This window comes from Mustela putorius, unplaced genomic scaffold (assembly GCF_011764305.1).
Source record: "Mustela putorius furo isolate JIRA1106 unplaced genomic scaffold, ASM1176430v1.1 tig00003834_pilon_pilon_pilon, whole genome shotgun sequence".
NCBI classification, from domain to species: domain Eukaryota; kingdom Metazoa; phylum Chordata; class Mammalia; order Carnivora; family Mustelidae; genus Mustela; species Mustela putorius.
Window position 1 is genome coordinate 24,398,384 of NW_025421987.1, and position 19,157 is coordinate 24,417,540.

Genomic DNA, 19,157 nt, shown 5'->3' on the forward strand with positions numbered 1-19,157 from the left:
CTTAATTGGCTGTGCCACCCAGGTGCCCCAACAGCTCTCATTTTTTTTTTTTTTAAGAGCCCTGTGAAGGTAATGAAGGGAACACATATCCTCAGGTTCCAAAGGTTTACTGTCCAGGGGTAAATAAAAATATAATTATGAGTTATGAATTATAAATATTTCAGGTAAAAATCCTTTGTTATCTTTTATCCTAAAGTCTCAAATGAAATTTGATCTAGTTACATGAACAATCTTTAAATTCTTGGAATTTGACAACTGAGTAGTAAATGAGGAAATTATTTTAAGTGTATTTTCCCTCTTCTTACAGATGCTTTGGTTTTTGTTTCTGATACTGTTCTGCTTGTTCATATAAAGTGAACGTTTATCCTAGAAATCTTTTCTTAGATTACATATACTATATATATATGCACACATATATGTGTATATATATATACTATATATAGTATATATATATATATAAAATCCATATATATATATACACACATATGTGTATATACATATGTGTATATATATATATACACATATCCTAGAAATCCTAGAAATCTTTTCTTAGATTATATATACTATATATATATGCACATATATATGTGTATATATATGTGCACATATATATGGATTTTATTTATTTGAGAGAGAGCACAAGCCCCAAATTTATAATACTTTTAAAGGGGGGAGAAAAACTGATATTGAGACTTATAGAAGTTGATAACATTTCCCATAGATCTGAAACTTACAACAAAGTAGTGACAAAAGAAGAGATTGTGTTTATTTATTTATTATTTTTTTAAGGTTTTATTTGAGAGAGAGAGTAGAGTGAAAGAGCCCAAGTTGGTAGTGGGGTGGGGAGGGAGAAGCAGGCTTCCCACTTAGCAGAAAGCCCAAAACCGGGGCTCCATCCTAAGACTCTGAGATCAGGATCTGAGTGGAAGTTAGATGCTTAACCAACTAAACCATCCAGGCACCCATGTTTATTTTTTAAAAAAATAATGTATTCTGTGTTTTCCAACTATGAAGTCTATTATAAAGAGTTGAAAAAATGTAAGTTAAGTTCTTTCATTCTATCTGACAGGGATTAAGAGCTTAGGGTAATAGATAGGTAGATAAATTTGGACTCAAATTCAATCCCTGCCCCTCAGTAACTGTGTTAACCTCAGGCAAATTAGTTACTTTCCTTAGCTGGAAAATGAGAATGATAGTAATATAATCTCATGTGGTAGTTCTTTTGGAAATAAGGCACATAAAGCTCTTGGCCAGTAGTATTGAATGTACTGTTAGCTTCTTCTTAATTATATTCCATCAAGCTGTAGCTAAGATGCATAAAGGTATATGTTTATACATCATTTGGGCATTTACACTGTTTATAGCTTTACAGTATTATTAAAAAATGCATCTTTGCATATAAATTGCCCATTGTTTAGTTTCAGGAAATTTTTTCTAGCCTAAAAAAATTTCAACAGTATCGGAGAGTTTAAAAATACTAGTCTTTTAAAATGTATTTCTAAATTATTTTCTAAAATAGCTATCCAATTTATTTTTCTACCAGCAGTGTTCTCAGACAAAACTGGATTTTTAGGTTCTTCTTACTTTAAAAAGTGAAAATTGTATAATGGGTTTAATTTGAATTTCTTTATTTTTACTGGCGAAATTTGGCATTAGCCAAATTTTTGTTTTAAAGATTTTATTTATTTATTTGACAGAGAGAGATCACAAGTAGGCAGAGAGGCAGGCAGAGAGCGGGGGAAGCAGGTTCCCTGAGCAGAGAGCCCTATGCAGGGCTGGATCCCAGGACGCTGGGATTATGACCTGAGCCAAAGGCGAGGCTCAACCCAATGAGCCACCTAGGCGCCCCTACTTATTTGGGTTTTTTGTTTGTTTGTTTGTTTGTTTTTTAATTTTTTTCATTTATTTTCAGCGTAACAGTATTCATTGTTTTTGTACCACACCCAGTGCTCCATGCAATCCGTGCCCTCTCCAATACCCACCACCTGGTTCCCCCAACCTTCCACCCCTCACCCCTTCAAAACCCTCAGATTGTTGCTTATTTGTTTTTGTTGTTGTTGTTGTTGTTGTTGTTTTTAAAGATTTTATTTATTTATTTGACAGAGATCACAAGTAGACAGAGAGGCAGGCAGAGAGAGAGGAAGAAGCAGGCTCCCTGCTGAGCAGAGAGCCCGATGTAGGGCTCCATCCCAGGACCCTGGGATCATGATGTGAGCCGAAGACAGAGGCTTTAACCCACTGAGCCACCCAGGCGCCCTTGTTGCTTATTTGTTTTTAATGCTTATCTTTTTCCTGAATTGTCTATGTCTTTTGCTGACTTATTAACTAGGGTCTTAAAATTTCTTCTGATATTTTTTGTTTTAAATATTTCATCTAACTATAAAGGCTTTAAAATTTTTTCCTTTTTATTTTTTTGATCTTTTGTCAAGGAAGTTTCATTTTTTTATGTTAGTTACCATACAGTATATCATTAGTTTTTGATGTAATGTTCCATGATTCATTGTTTGCATGTAACACCCAGTGCTCCATGCCATATGTGCCCTCCTTAATACCCATCATTTTTTCTTTTACATTTAAGCTCATAAATCCTCTCCCCCAAAATGCCAACTGCACATTGTATGTGAACTCTATTTCATGCTGTGGCTTTTACTCTTTAGGCACAAGTGAAACTTTAGTTTCCTTTATCATTACTGTAACATATAATAAATAGTTTGTGAGTCCCAGAAATTTACCAACTCTTGGTTAATTCCCACTTATATATAAAAATGTTGTTTTCCTGATTAAAGTAAATCCAAACTCATTTTTTCTTTAAACTCTTGAAGAGTAGCAACTATTAAAATTGTTCCAGTTCCATTTAAAATTTTTCCTGGAGTTATTTGTGTAAAATTATCCCATGTGGAAATTGTGCTAAGATAGAGCAGCCTAAGAAACAAAACCCATATGTTTTTCCTTACCTTTCCTCTTCCTCTTTTTAGAATTTTATAGAATCTTCTATCACATTATTTGACTCTGACCTAGAAAGTGGGAAGTTTATTGACATTACAAATCAGGAAATTTCTGACTTGGAAGAAGTCGGCTTTGGCAGTGAAACAAGATCCATTCATGTTAAAAGTGGCGTGTAAGTTGTCTCCTATTCTGGGAACTTGGAGAGGTAAAACCAAACTCTCTTTGGTTTTAAAATGTCGGTTGCTCGCATTTTTATTACCTCTGTTCTTTCTCCCTTTTTTCCCTACTAGATGGGTTGCTTACCAGCAGAAGTTCTTTTGTGGAGAACAGTACATTTTAGAGAAAGGGAAATACAAATGCTTTTTTGACTGGGGAGGATCGAATAATATAATCATGTCAATACGACCTATCCAACTGGTGAGTTAAGAATTACCATAACCAATTCCAGAGCATATTATGGCATACACTTGACTATGTGGAACAGGCTTTTTAAAAATGAAACTGCTGGATTATGTTATGTGAATATATAAAGAAAATGAAATAGCATATGAATTTTCTTAGACTCTATAGGGAGCTTGTAGTAGTTGGTATGAGCTCATCAATGACTATAATTTGATCATTCTTTTAACAGTATTTATTTCATGCCTCATATGTCAGACACTACTGATCACTGGAGATACAAGATGAATAAGATTGCCCTGATGGGCCTCTGTTTCTTAGAGGAGATTGATGTGTAGGTGATTGTGGTATGATTAGTGAGGAGGTGGAGTGTGTAGGCAGCACTGCGGGAGCCAGTGAAGGAGCCCTCCGAGCCTGGGAGTTGGGCATCATGCCACACCTGCATTAAGTGATATCTTAAGGGATAAAAGCACTTTTTTTTTTTTTAAGATTTTTATTTATTTATTTGACAGAGAGAAATCACAAGTAGACGGAGAGGTAGGCAGAGAGAGAGAGGGAAGCAGGCTCCCTGCTGAGCAGAGAGCCCGATGCGGGACTCGATCCCAGGACCCTGAGATCATGACCTGAGCCGAAGGCAGCGGCTTAACCCACTGAGCCACCCAGGCGCCCCGGGATAAAAGCACTTTTGCTAGACAATGGAGTAGGGCAGAAAAGGCAATCCTCAAAGAGGGAAATAATCTCCTTATGTGCAGAGTCATGCAGTTAGGAAAGAGTGTGGCCAGTGTGGAAAATACATACCCTAAGAAGAGTGCCCATGATGCAGTGTGGGAAAGGTAAGGGCAAGAAGCTCAGACTCTCTCTTTCTGATGGTCATTGACACACACATATTTTTTTTCCCCCAACTACATGACTCAAAATGAATTAGTAAGGAATAAATACTAAAATTATTATAATATCCAATAAATTATTTGAGGGTCATAACCAGTTCAAGAAATCTAGTAAATTTGACCTTTTCCCCCCATTTTTTAAAATGGTATTTTAAAACTTTCAAAAAGAAAACTAAGATTACATGATGATGGTTTTTGAAATGTTTTCATATATGTTTCAGGAACCACTTGGAATAAATGAGCCTCCACATTTGGTATGTTTCACAATTTTTTAAATTTACTATTTATTAAAAGCATTTGTGCTCTTTGTCTTAGTTCTTTCTCTTTCCATCAGATAAATTTCTTATGTTTATAAATCAGGGAAGTTTATTTGGTACTTGATACCTGTGGGCAGCAGAGTACCCATCTCCATGACAGGTTCTCTTGGCCTGGACTTGTCACATTTCCTTTTGTTTTCTCCCCATAAAGCTTTAGCTCTGACCACTTTGGGATCATTTTGAACCTCTGCCCCTCCTTTCCTCCTGCCTGTCCATTCTTCAGTGTCACATTTTCGTTCAGCACAGCACCTTCTGCTGTCTTGAGAGGAGCAAACTTAACATGGAGAACTGGCTGTCTGGGCATGCTTATTATGTAAATGTATTTTTAATACCTAAGTCAAGCATTTCTTAAAAGCACGAGTAAAACTGTAGCCCTGCTTGCTTATTTCTAGTGTGTTAATGGTTTGAAGGATTGGGCAATACTCTGGAGCCTGACATTTATTACATTGAGGGCTACAAATTGCACTTACTTTATGCTTCTAAAAACTCAGTGAGGTCAAAATTAATCCCAGTTATTGATGAGAAAACAAATATTTAGAATGAAGTGTCATTTCACACAGCTAGAAGTAGGAAAATAGGCATTTTTTAGCTTCTGACTCCACTCAACTCAGCATTTTCAGGATTTTGTATCAGAGAAAGACCTATCATGTAATCCGTACATCCACAGGAGTAAGAGGGGATGAGAGACTTGCTTCTTCTCTCTTATTTTAACAAATTTGGAAAAATTTCTGTCAAAACCCAATTGAGTGATTAATTTTAAATATTTGACATTTGCTGGCTTTAGATAATGCTTGATCTTTTTCTCTTAGTGTTTTTATTTTTCATGTTTTCATATCAGTGTTTCTCTATTTCAGGTTAGCTTAGTTGTAACCATGTTTCTGTTCATAATGTTTTCAGGTTTTCTTATTTTCTAATTAGCTCAGGCCTATTGGGAACATTTCCTTTTCAAATATAATTAAGTTGTTATACTTGGAGATGCTTCCTGCGAGATCTTTATTTCAGATCTTTGAAAACTCCAGTGGTGAACTTGTAAAGAACTTGTACATGAATCAGCATAACATGAGCAATTAAAGAGTTAAGCAGGGATAATTCCTAACTGCACATTTTCTGAGTTTTAAGTGCAGATAAAAGTCACATTCTTGTAAGTTCTGTTTTTTCCCTCCTACATTCCTATTCTTTTTTATGGACTTCCTTGTTTGGGGCAGATTGCTTGAAGGATTTTCTTTATAGTATTTCCAGTCTGACTTGAAGAGAGAGGAAGCAGCAGAAAACACTGAGTGAAATCAGCCCCACTTCATATTTCTGGATCTGACTCAGCCATCGCCTTGTGAATTAAGTGTTTCTGACAGGTGTATGATAGCCAGATATTTAATAACATGCAGACAAAGCCTCCTTAGTTTACCTAGTATCAAAGTTTGTACTGTTTTTACTGGACCAGATTTTCAGAATGTTTTGCTTGTTTTCACTTGGGGAGAGAAAGAGGTTCTTGGCTAACTTGGCAAACTCTGGTTCCATTCAGTAACTAGAAAGTGTTTTCTTCTTCACAAATAGCTGTCATAGTCAGATTGACTATTCAGATGCTGTGCTCAGATGGAATAGTTATTTTCCCTAAGGACTAAGGAGGAAATGACATCTCAAAGTTCAAGTCCAAGGATTTTTTTTTTTTTTAAATGCTGGTGATTTTAAAGGGAACCTCAAGCAACATAAGAAGGGAAAAGCCAGAATATGCATATATATAGATATAAATAAACATCATGAGTGTTACTCTGATAAATATATCAGTTTTGGTGTGTCACCATATTATAATAAGGTATGTCTTATTTGAGATCCAGAACACCTCCTTTGAAAGATTCTTATTTGTCCTCTGGCTGAAGACCAATCACCAAGTCTAACTGACAACTCAAAATATCTACATCATTATGTAGTTCTTCATAATAGCAGTTGGCATTTAATTTTGTTTTTACTTTCTCTCCAAAGAAAACAAAAACAAACAATATGGATTATGTTCATAATGTCATCATCTCTTTATCTTAGCAGATCAGACGTCTCACTACATTAAATCCTATAAAATTGAGTTTAGTTTTCAGGGAGGTTGTAGTCAGGCACAGTTCTCTAGAAATTCTAACAAGTTATTCCCTTTGATACAACTACGGACTTTTTTTCCCTTAAAATATTTTTCAAATCCATGTGCAAATGTTAATACAAACTTTGATTTCTTTGGATATTGAGCCCCTCCCATTTTATACATGATTGTAGTTGAGAAAAAAGCAACTGGATATTTTTTATATTGCATAATTTGGCCACATTGAATTTTAGAGTTGTCATAGGATCTTTAACAGTTACTATGTATGGGGGATAGGAAAGTGACAGTTTTGGGCAAATATCAGTAAGATTGAAGAATATTACAGGAAAACACTTCTTCGTGGTGTTGAAGTCAGACCATTTTTATAGAATTCAAAGACCAGAAATAGGAATAGCTACTTTGCTAAGTAAAAAAAGCCCTCTTTGAGTAATCAGGGAAGTAAAATTACTGTGTAGTAAGTATTTGATGTGAGGAGTACATAACACTACCACCTGAGACACTATGATGTAATAGAAGAATAGAAACTGATAGAAACAAGACTGTTCCTTGTTTAACAATTAACATGTTTGTGTGAGGAAAGTCCAAGGGCTGCAGAAAGTCAAATATGCAATAGAAAGTTTCTCATAGAAATTATCATAGCATTGGAAAAAATAAAGTTACTTTGAAGAAATTATTCTGATATTGTGAAATTAAGCACAACTTATGTGTTTGGTCAGTAATTAAAATTCTGAGTTCTCAGTTTGTAAGATTAAAGAGCTATTACATTTATATTCATGTAGATCATAAATGAAAAGTATGTAATAAGCCTCTGTGCAAAAAGTTCCTCATAAAATGGTGGTAGTTTCTATCTGAACTGGTTCCAAAAATTAATATATATGAAAAGGCAGTTGGCACTGCAAAACCGAGGTACCGTGTGTGTGTGTGTGTGTGTTTGTGTTTATCTGTACAATTCTGTTTGGGAGACTGGTAGATATTGAAAAGGAAACCAGAATATGACTTCTCCATCTAGCTTTTCCCAGGTCTTAATTTTACCAAGGCACTGTCAATTAATTTCACTAGGAGTAGCAATCACAATTATTATAATTAATAAGCACAGACTTGGTTTTTTTAAATTTTTTTTTCAGAATTGGTTTCTGTATGGACCATTCACAGAACATTATTATGAGAATTCTATTCCAAGACATTTGTAGGGTAATCAAAATGAGGCATTACTTCTCTGGGATTTATCAAAATTTGGGTGAATCCTATGGCACTGTGTATCATTTGGGGAGTAAAAATTTTAAAAAAGCTCAGATCAGCATTAAGCCTGGTTTTTCGGTTTGGGCAAAGAATTAACCCATCAAATCCAAAAAGTATTTTATGGCAAATGTGTATGTGTTTGTGTGTCTGTGTATACTTTAATTAGTGCTCCTGGGACTAAAGACAGACTAAACACTAGAGTTGGCTACTATATATACGCCATCCAAAATATGCTGAACTTGCATGGTCAGTTGTCTGGATTTATGGTGAAATTGTGAAGTATAAACCTTATGCTCAGCAACATAAAAACAATGAAGAAACTGGGTAGTTGCAGAGTAAACAAAACAGCTGTGACCTCTGTTCTCCTGTGGCTTTTCCAACTCTTAATCATGAATTAAGATATTGGCATGTAGAAGAAATTGCATTTTTTGGAAGTAAAATTGTGATTTACTTCTCCGTCTTTTTTGTTTTGTAAGTCTTTAAGTTAAAACACATAGTTTGTAAAATGACTAACCAAAATATGTGTTTGTCAAGGAAATGAGGGGCAGTTTCCCTGATACACGGAGTTGTTTTTCTACAAGGAATTATTTCAGAAGTCTGTCTCATTTTGGACTTGCTGGTTATACCTCCATAAGGCAGGGAATCCCTTGGTGTTTGAATGCTTCAAATGCAGTCTGGTTTCACAGTAGCAAATCAGGTTGTACCATGCCTTATGGTTGGTCCAGGGGAGCTGATTCTCCCCTTTCCTGATTTTTGGTGGTCTTTGATGTCAGAGCAGAAGGAGATAGTCAAGAATTGGTTCCTCAGAACTTAGAGACTATCAGCCTCTAAGAGGACTCTTGGGAAGATGAAGGAGGCAAACATCAGTGGCTCAACGCTGCTTTGTTCTTGATACAACTCGAGCGGGAGAAAGGACAGTGGTGTCCAGCCCTCAGTATAATGGATTATTAGCTACAATGCAAGCCTGTGCAAGATGAACCTGTGGGCCGTTTTATTTCAAAGCGCCAGTGTATTTTGAAATATTTATAGGGCTCATTAATTCTTTCTTCCCTATTATGTAGATCCAAGGCCACTAGAGTTGCAGATCATTGTGTATCTGGTCTGAAGGGAATCATAGTTGAGATTTCATGGATTTTTCAACAAAAGGGACGAAAGTAGAAACGTGCTTGTATATGGTTGTAAGCTTTATATTTAAGATAGTCTTAACAGTAAAATGGAGCCCGTTGGCTGAAATGCATGGATGTCTTTCTTTTTTCACCATAAATCTTCTGCTCATCTCGTTGTCATTATCTTCTCTGCCATCTGCCCCTTTGTTCTCTCAGGCCCACGTGCCTGCATTCACTCATACTCTGCCCTGCAACCTTTTATTAACTGGATCTGTGAGACTTGGGAAGAGAAGAGGCTTACCAACCACTCCTCATACTAACTGAAACTACCTTCATATTTAGAACTGAATTGCTTCTTATCTTAAACATGTAGTCTCAGCACAAGGGATAATTGATACAATGGGCAGGGACCACATGTTAGTGGAGAAGGGATTCTGATTTAATCTTACAGGTAGAATTGTTTTCTGGGCCTCTGTGCCCAGAATCTGGTGGAAAAGATGGATGAAAATGGTAACTGTGGCATTTCCAGAAATGGGTAAGGAAACAAAAATGGGAGTTTAAAGAGAATATTATCCTTAACAAGGATCCATTGGTAATAGATAAAACACCCATATTTTGCTGAATTTTAATTTTTAAAAGATTTATTTTATGAGACTGATGCACTACCTACTGCGCTAATGAGGCACCTACAAAAGATTTATTTATTTTAGAGCATAGCAGGAGGAGTGGCAGAGGGAAAGGGAGAGAAATGCTCAGGCAGACTCCCCATGAGCGTGGAGCCTGATGGGGAGCTCAGTCTCATGAGCCCGAGATCATGACCTAAGCTGAGATCAAGAGTTGGATGCTTAACTGACTAAACCACCCAGGCGCCCCAATTTTGCTGGATTTTTTACAAACATAAGAAATAAAAGGTTTTCATTTGCTTTTGTGATAATGTCAAGCAGTTTTTTTCTGTTAATTAGTTGTGTTATTCTCATAGCTCAAAGCATTCAGTAAACCAGGGTTCCAAGGTGAATGCGTAGATTTTACAGAAGAAATTGATTTGACTTCATTCACGCCATGTTCTTTTAAAGTTCTTCGGGGCTGGTAAGTATGCTTGTTTTGAGTGTTTTCTACTAATGTTTAATAACTAAATTTCCTTTGAATTTACAGATATTTTACTTGCTTTAGTATTATTATTTTTTTTTTAATATAATTTTTTATTTTTTATAAACATGTATTTTTATCCCCAGTGGTACAGGTCTGTGAATCACCAGGTTTACACACTTCACAGCACTCACCAAAGCACATACCCTCCCCAATGTCCATAATCCCACCCCCTTCTCCCAAACCCCCTCCCCCCAGCAACCCTCAGTTTGTTTTGTGAGATTAAGAGTCACTTATGGTTTGTCTCCCTCCCAATCCCATCTTCCTTCATTTATTCTTCTCATACCCACTTAAGCCCCCATGTTGCAACACCACTTCCTCATATCAGGGAGATCATATGATAGTTGTCTTTCTCCGCCTGACTTATTTCGCTAAGCATGATACGCTCTAGTTCCATCCATGTTGTCGCAAATGGCAAGATTTCATTTCTTTTGATGGCTGCATAGTATTATTTTTGATTCACAGTGAATTAAAGTCTTTTAGTCTTTGGTCAGTTGCTAATTAGCCTATAGTAATTTTGCCTGTCTTGTGTTATGGGCCATTGTGTAATACAGAGGGAAAAAATGCTGATTAGCTAACTTTGGGAGCATTGTGGACATTTTATTTTCTTACTGTTATTTTAGATTATTTCCTAAATATTTTGAATACTTATATTGTATGCTATTGGATAGCATAATAGAATGTTATATAAAAACTAGTGCTTTGTCCATAGTAGACCTATTATACTGAAATTTTAAAAATTGTTTAAAGTATGTATCAATCTCATCTCACAGATGAGGACTCCTGATTTCAAAGTTAGGGTTTCCTATGATCACATGATCACATGCCAAATGTCAGACCCATGATTGCTTTAGTCATTTTTTAAAAAATTAAATTAATTCTAATAAATTTAAATTAAATCTTGTGTTCTTTGAGCTATAGCCATTTATTAGCTCTTTTTCAGATGTAAATGAACTGTATGTAATTCCCAAGACTAATACATATTTCATCATTTTTTAATTAAAAATATACATAAAATACAGTTTATCATATTAACCATTTGAAGTGTGCAGTTCAGTGGTAGGTCTGTTTCAAGTATCTACCTAATAACTCATCAGAATTTTCTGTTCATTCTTCAAGATGTCTTGGATTCGTCAGTTCTCCTTTTCCTCTTGAATCATTTCTTCTCCTTGCAGAACCCCAGTCTCCTGGTTAGCTTCACTCCAGTATTCTCTTTCTTCCATCCTGTACCAGATACTGGTCATAGCCCAATTATTTGTCCCACAGTCCAGCTTATTATTTTTATTACTCTGCTTTACATTCCCCAGTCCTCCTCTGCTACCAGCCAGATCGAGTTCAGACACATCCTTTTCCAGATTTACTGTCAGTTAGTCTTACCTGCCCCACCTATTCCCCATTCCATCCTTCCAGTGTCTCCCTCTCTTCCCCTATTCCCACCTTCCCACATTTACTCCGCCGAGTATTTTCTGCTTACCCTCTATATCAGGGGTATTTTCTGCTTACCCTCTATGTCAGGGGTATTTTCTGCTTACCCTCTATGTCAGGGGTAGACCTTTTCTTTCAGGGTCAGGGAGTATTTTTGGCTTTGTGAGTCTTGCAGGCTCTGTCCCAGCTATGCAGTATGGCTGTTACGAGCACAGACGCAACCACAGATATGAGTGGCTCAGCTATGTTTCAGTAAAACTCTATGGGCATTGAAATTTCAGTCATATAGCATATTCACATATCACAAGCTGTTCTTTTAATTTTTTAAAATTATTTAAGCACATGAAAAGCAGACTTAGCTTCTGATCTGTACAGAAACTGGCAGTTGGACAGACGGCCCACAGGCTGTACTTTGCTAACCCTGCTCCCTATGAATGGCTCTAAGTTTCAGGGAAACCTAGCCAACAGATGTTATTTGTTTGGCCTACACACACTGTTAAAAAAATATATCAGCATTTTGGGTTAGGGTTTTTTCACGTCTTTAAAAAAAAAAAAATCAGAAGATTTGAAAACTAAGAAGCACTCACCTTTGGGAGTAATTAGTGAGTGTTAACTAAATGGCATATGTGATTCCAGTGAGCTATAGGATATATTCCAAGTTGATTTTGTTTTGTTTTTTAACCTGGTATACTCTTCATGTACATTACCTGCCTGGCCTCCTATAGGTATGTAAGCTTATGGCCCCCATTTAATACTAAACCAAGTATATGCTTATGGGTCAGCCCATCCCCATTCTCTCTGTCAATCTTCTTGATTAACCCTAATTCCACCAGTCTTTCTCTCCCAGATTTTCTATAGCTCTTCCTAGTTTGAACTTGTCTCTGCATGTTAAAAGGATATGAAGGTATTTATAGGATATGAAGGTATTTATTTGGCCCTTCCAATTTATTACAATATTAATATTAATAATATTAAAATTATTAAATAATATTAAATTTATAATATTATATTATAATGTTAACATTAAAACACATAAAATAGGACACTATAAGTTAGACTGTCAGCAACTCTTTAGTGAGAGAGAAATGTATAGTGGGCATCTGAAATAACTTTGTTACTAGTATTTGGCTCTGAGTTTCTTCTCCACCAAGATAAAAGAAATTGATTTAAGATATATTTGCCTTTTCTAATAAAGGGAAATATTAAAGGTTTTCTGGTGGAAAATGTTTTTTCTTGACACTGAAATCTAGGAAAAATTAGCCATATATTCTCTTTATATAGAGAATATACATTTTATATATGTATATATCTATGTGTATATATCTATATATGTATATATCTATATGTATATATCTATGTGTATTAAACTGCAGTTTAATAATAGAATATAGGAACCCTGGCAGTTGTGTAAGTACTTGGAAGACCTGGATTGAAGCCCAGTTCTACCACTTCCTAGATACACAACCTTAAACAAATTGGATTACTATCCAAAATTAGTTGTTTTATCCTGTAAAGGAAGGATAATAATGGTACCTACCTCAGAGGATTTTTTTAAAGATTTTATTTATTTATTTGACAGACAGAGATCACAAGTAGGCAGAGAGGCAGGCAGAGAGAGAGAGGGAGGCAGGCTCCCCACTGAGCGGAGAGGCCCATGCGGGGCTCGATCCCAGGACCCTCTGGGACCATGACCTGAGCTGAAGGCAGAGGCCTTAACCTATGGAGCCACCCAGGTGCCCCTCGAAGGATTTTTATAAGGGCCAAATAAATGATGCATGTTCCATGCCTAACATATTAGAAACATTTGATAAAATGCATAGTTACATAGGAGATACGACAGTTAAGTTATAATGTTACAGAGCATCTCTTTGGTGGTCCAGAGTGAACCTGGCCTAGCACAAAGACAGTTCTGGTGGTCTCAGAGTGTCAGGCTAGGACTTAAACACACTGGACGTGAAAGGAGCAAGAGCCCCTTCATTTCTCCCTTGGGCTCTTTCTTTTCAAAAAGGTATTTCCTAAACAAACTTCTGATGAGTGATATATTGAAGATAACCACTATCAAAGATTCTAATGGACTTAATTCTTTTATTAAAAAAAAAATTTCATTAACAGATGTATAGGTGACAGATTTTATATACTGCTGTGTGATTTTTAGAGTCTAGTTTCTGTATTCCCCAGACTGACAGCAAGCCCATTATTAAATGAGGATAGAAGTGATTTTTTTCCCTAAAAGAACTTCTAATCTTTTCAAGTACTTAATAATCACTATAATCTGATCCCAGGGTTTTGTACGTAAGGACACTAAATGAAGCTAACATTGGTAGCCTAAAGCAGATGTCCTGTTTCAAATTTCAGCTCTGCCATTTAGCAGTTGAGAAGACCTTGGGCAAATCATCTACCCTTTCTAATCCTTGGTTTTGTTGCTTATAAAAATAAGGATGTGTTTCTACTTCATAGAATTGAGGACACAATGTAGTAATACAGGTTACATATCTAACCCACATATGGCACAGGGTAGGTAAGCAGTCAGTAAAGAATAGTTTTGTTTGTTTGTGTCCTACTCCTCCCCCGGTTCCCACAGCATGATGATGAGCCTGCCCTCCCAACTGATGCAATTTGACTGACTGTCTCACTGCCTGTTTTTAAGCTGGCTCCTGTATTACCAAGAGGACATTTCTGATAATCAGTGTGTGTTAGAAGAAGGCCTCTATGCTGACCTTACTTCCTGTGGCTGTCCAACATCAAGGGTGAAATCACTCAAGCCCATTGATTATGTAAGTACTTTGCTTGAATGCATAATTACAAGATTTTTTCTTATCCAGTTTAATTACCATGAATGACGTGACATTGGAAGAAGTGATACATGGGTAAATATAAAAATGTGAATAATTTATTCATGGACTGTAAAGTTGGGTTTCACTCATGAAATCCAACCAAAATGTAGACTGATTTATATATTTAAGTGAGAATTCAAAACACAGGAACTAGAATAATGTGTAGAGACCTGGGCTTAAATCCCAGTTTGATACTTTAACCATTTTGGATGACATTTAATAAAGTTTCTCACTTGCTTCATCTGTGAAAAATAATAGTATTTTGTAAGGCCACTGGGATATTGAATGAGATGACTGTTATAAAATGCATAGCATGTGGTGAGCACTTATTAAATGTTAGATATTAATTAGCGGTAAATTTTTGGCCATAATTGTAGCAGTTGCTTAATAACAATAATAACCTGTTCATTTTATTACTCTAGTAGATAAGTCACACGATAATTTGCTAGTCTGGTGTACAGTGTTACTTTAAGGTATAGATCTTGATATAGCCACTGGTACTGACCTCAAACCTTCATTTGGGGGAACTAGGGATTTCCTGCCTGGTTTGTGCAGAGTTACCTGTGTCACCTTGGAGACCCACATTTTTAGGGTTGGTAGTTTCTCCCTTCTATCATCTTTACTCAGAATTTTAATTGGAGCAAAAAAGGATCACTACTTTGCAGCATTAGTTCACACTCCATGTTTATAGGGTCTGTGCAGAGGAAGTAATGAGGATCTGGGATTATCGAGATGTCTGATTATGATCATTTCATCAGGGCATTTAGTCAGAAATGAGGTTTACACAGAGGTGATTTGAAGCCCTGTGTAACAGTAGTAGTGACTGAGACCTTTCAACCAGAGCTGACTCCAAAGATGATCATCATACTCAGAATCTTTGATCCCAACCTAAGCAGTGTAGTCTTATTTCATAAGACATTCCTGGATAGAGTATTCTTGGTATCAGGCTAAGAATAGTCTTGGGTGAGAAACAAGAATAGAAACAGTCTGTGGTCTCTCTCCATGGCCCTTTAGACACCAACTGGGAAAGACTAAGTGGCTATTGATACTTCCTGTCTGTTGGACACAAACCAGTGGAGAAAAAAGAATGTGGTCTGGTCAGTCTCTCCCAAGTATTGATAAGGCTGAAAAAGGCATGGAAAGCAGTCCATATTTACTGGGAAAGGAATTTGCTTAGCAATTTTTGTGGTCAAACCAGCAGACAGATACTTACTTGGTATTAACTAAAAGCAAAATAGATAGCTCTCAATATGAAAGTACCATCTTGAAAGGATTTTGTAGGACTTCTGATTCAGCATGCTAAACCAACTAAATTTCTAGTGAACGCATTTTAGAAACAGTCAAAATGAATGAGTGTTATTTTTCTTTGAAGAATTACAATTTTACATTCATGAAGTCAAAAGTGAAGAATTAAGAATGAAAATAGAAAAATGTTTTTAAGTTTTACTGCAGAGTTGCATGTCACTGTTTGGGTTCCATGGAACCCAAGCCGTGTAAGTGAAGGTGTCTCTTGGGAAGGGCCGGGGAGCTATAGACAGAACCTTTTCACTCCAAGAACTGATTAAAGTTTCACTCCAAGAAGAGATTTAAAAAGCTGAATATAGTCAGGTTATGTAAGGGCAACACATTTATCTTCTTAATGCCTTTACATAGGGTGTTTTAAATCTTGGAAAAGTCTTTGTTGAGGATACATTAGGTTTGGTTTTAAACTGGAGGGAATGTGTTGTGAGGGTGGGCATCCCAGCAGAGACACCCAGATTGAGCATGAAGAAGCCTTAACAGAGATAATGTTTTCTTTGTGAAGTCAACCATGCTACCCCTGGTGGCCCTGATGCCCTGAGTTGATCAGACCTAGGAGACTGACACGTGAACCAGGTCAGTACACTGATCTGTAGTAGTTGGATTCTCATGGCTGCAGTGCTTGAGAATTCTGTCCTGAGCATTTTTCACCCTCTCTAAGGGAACAGGGGAAACTGAATTAGTCCTCAGAAGGTTATTTGTTGAGCATAAGTTTTAGGTAAAGTGAAGTTCGTTATCTTGAGATTAGTTAACTCAGCTAACATTCCCCACAAAAGAGACTCCTAGGGGTCTCAGTTGTGTGTGTGCTCCAAATTGTGTTGTCTTTCCCTGGGAAATGCAAGACATACTCTACCTATCCTGCTTCTCTGATTCAGTCACCTCTCCTCTGGCCTTTTTCTCCAGATTTGTTAATACTATAACATAAGCCACAGTCCAGTGGGTTTCTGGATTCATTCTGGGAAATGTTTCTGTCTAGTTGAGTTGCCTTTACATATATACATGAGCCAGACTCATGATTCTGTCAATTAGTTACAACTGCAGAATTATGAAGGTGTTGCCTATAGCTGGCATTTCTAGACACACTATAAATTACTGTTGAAAAGTCATAACAGTGTAATATTGAGAAGTTTTAAAGATTCCATCTTCATACAAGATTAGTATGTTTTGCAAATGACTGTTTGCTCCAGGCTGATTTGTTTGCCCAGACTTATGTTACATTCTAGAGACCCTGGATAATTTGCGGTCATTTTACAGTGACAGGACCTTGGGAGCATAGTTGATAGTTCTGCTTCTCACTTACCATGACACTGGGAAAAATCCCTTAATTTATTTGTACCTCCATTAACTCATCTGTGAAGAAACTGTTAGAATAGGTATTTTCAAACCTTTGTCTGTCTTTAGTTCTGTTGCAAATAAGTATCTGGATATATTTCTAATTGAATATAAAAAACAAGGTATCCAGTGTTAGGACTCCTGTGATCTGAGGGAATAACGTAGTATATTAGCTTTCAGTAAGGTTATGCCATAGAACAGTCCCAAAACAGTTAGTTAGGAGCTGGAGGTGAATGGGGAGCCCACGTAAATGCTTGAGGCATTGGCCTCGTAGTGTGTGGGATAACCTGCCTTTACTGTGTTTCCGTGTAAGTGGCCTTCAACCCACTGCTTCTGTAGTGTCTCTGTGGTAGCCTGGCATGGACATGGCCTCTTTTGAAGTAATAATCCAGTCCTGGCTGCTAGCAGCAGCCAAAGCAAAAGAAACATTGTAACAAGAGGCTGTAGAAAAACTTCAAATGAAATTATAACTGTGATGACATACATAATATTAGAGGTAGAATAAGAATTGGCAAGGCCTTGCAAGGGTGCTGAATCAGGGCCCCAGCTAGAAATAGTAGAAGACTGTCAGTCCAACCCCAGAATGAAAGGAAGCAATGAGCTCATAAAGTGTAGAAGAATTTGGTTACTATTAAATTTTTCAGCTGAATCCATATTGAGTTAATAGTTTTAACTCTTTTGTACATTTTAAAAAGGAAGGCTAGCAAAACCCTGCAGAGTAAACCTCACAGTTCCTAGTGAGACAGTTGAAGCATTTCCCTTCAAATTCAGGCAGAACAACAAGGTCTCCATAATCACCATTTCTATTCAATAGTATTCTGGAGCCACAGCCACTTGAATAAGATTAAAACCAAACCAAACAAAAACATTAAGAAGAAACAAAATTGTCAAGAGTATATACAGACAAATTCTTAGAGTTAATAAGAATTTTTAGAAAGTTTCTGGATATAAAGAAAATGCCAATTAAACTACCAGGTACTTAAGAATCTAACAAAGTGCTAATACGTCCTTTATGCAGAAAGGTATTTAGAAGACTTTATTGAAGGGTGTAAAAGATGAAGCGATGTAACCTTTTATAGATGGAGAAAACTCAATATTGTGAAGCTGTGGTCCTGTCCAAATTAATACACTTCCAGGCAAAATGCTTATAGAATCTTCTGTCTTTCTAGGGGTGTGTCTTTTTAGGGTGGGACGGGAACACATGAGAAACTTATCCTAGGTTTGGAGAAGACAGGGATCCAAAATAGCCAAGATAATTCTTAAGAACAACAGGCAAGATCATTTGTCTTCCCAAGTATATATTGCAGCTACAACAATAATAATTAAGATGGTGGGTAGACATGGAAGGAGAGACAATGAAAGAGTGGAAGCAGAGAGCATAGAAACTGACCTTCATGAATAATGGAATTGGAAGCTGACCGAAATAGCATTACAATGAGGATATTATGAGCTATTAAATAAATAGTGTTGGGACAGTTGGCTCTTTACATGGAAAAAAAACCCCAAGAGTTAGAATTTTGGTTTACTCCAAACTCAAAAATAGTTCCAGATGGATTATGGCCATCTAAATGTGAAAAACAAGCTTTAAAACTTAGAGGAAAATATGGAAACTCACCTAATGATAATGGAGTACGATGGATTTGGAAAAAAAAAATGTGCAGGTCGGTAGAAGAAAGGTAAAAGGCAAGTATATTCATCTCCTATTGCTGCTGTAACCAATTACCACAAACTTAGTGGCTTACAGCAACAAACTGTCTCACAGTTCTAGAGATCTCAATGGTCTTAGTGTGGTAAAATGAAGATGCCGGCAGGACTGCATTCCTTCCAGAAAATGCTAAGGGGAGTATCTGTTTCCTTATGAATTTTCCAGCTTCTCAAGGTCCTCAGCATTCCTTGGCTCATGGCCATTATCTGTCTTCAGAGTGTATCACCCCTACTTCTCTCTGTCCTCTGACCCTCCTGCCTTTCTCTTATAAGGACCTTTGTGATTGTATTTTAGGCCTCTTTGGATAATCCAGACTAATATCCCCACCTCAGGATTTTTAATTTTTAATCACATCTGCAAAGTCCCCTTTAGCACATCAGGAAGCATATTTACAGGTTCCAGGGAGGAGGATGTGAACATTTGGGGAGTGGAGTTGGGG

General features: G+C 36.7%; 1 protein-coding gene across 2 annotated transcripts in view; it reads left to right on the forward strand.

Moving 5' to 3' along the window:
• CRYBG3 (crystallin beta-gamma domain containing 3) overlaps positions 1 to 19,157 on the forward strand; it is a 110,567-nt gene that overhangs the window by 71,816 nt on the left and 19,594 nt on the right. For both annotated transcript variants that reach the window (XM_004772999.3, XM_013046117.2), the window contains 5 exons: positions 2,976 to 3,118; positions 3,237 to 3,363; positions 4,454 to 4,486; positions 9,957 to 10,063; positions 14,196 to 14,322. In XM_004772999.3, coding sequence (XP_004773056.1) covers positions 2,976 to 3,118; positions 3,237 to 3,363; positions 4,454 to 4,486; positions 9,957 to 10,063; positions 14,196 to 14,322 — 537 coding nt within the window. The remainder of the gene's footprint in view (positions 1 to 2,975; positions 3,119 to 3,236; positions 3,364 to 4,453; positions 4,487 to 9,956; positions 10,064 to 14,195; positions 14,323 to 19,157) is intronic.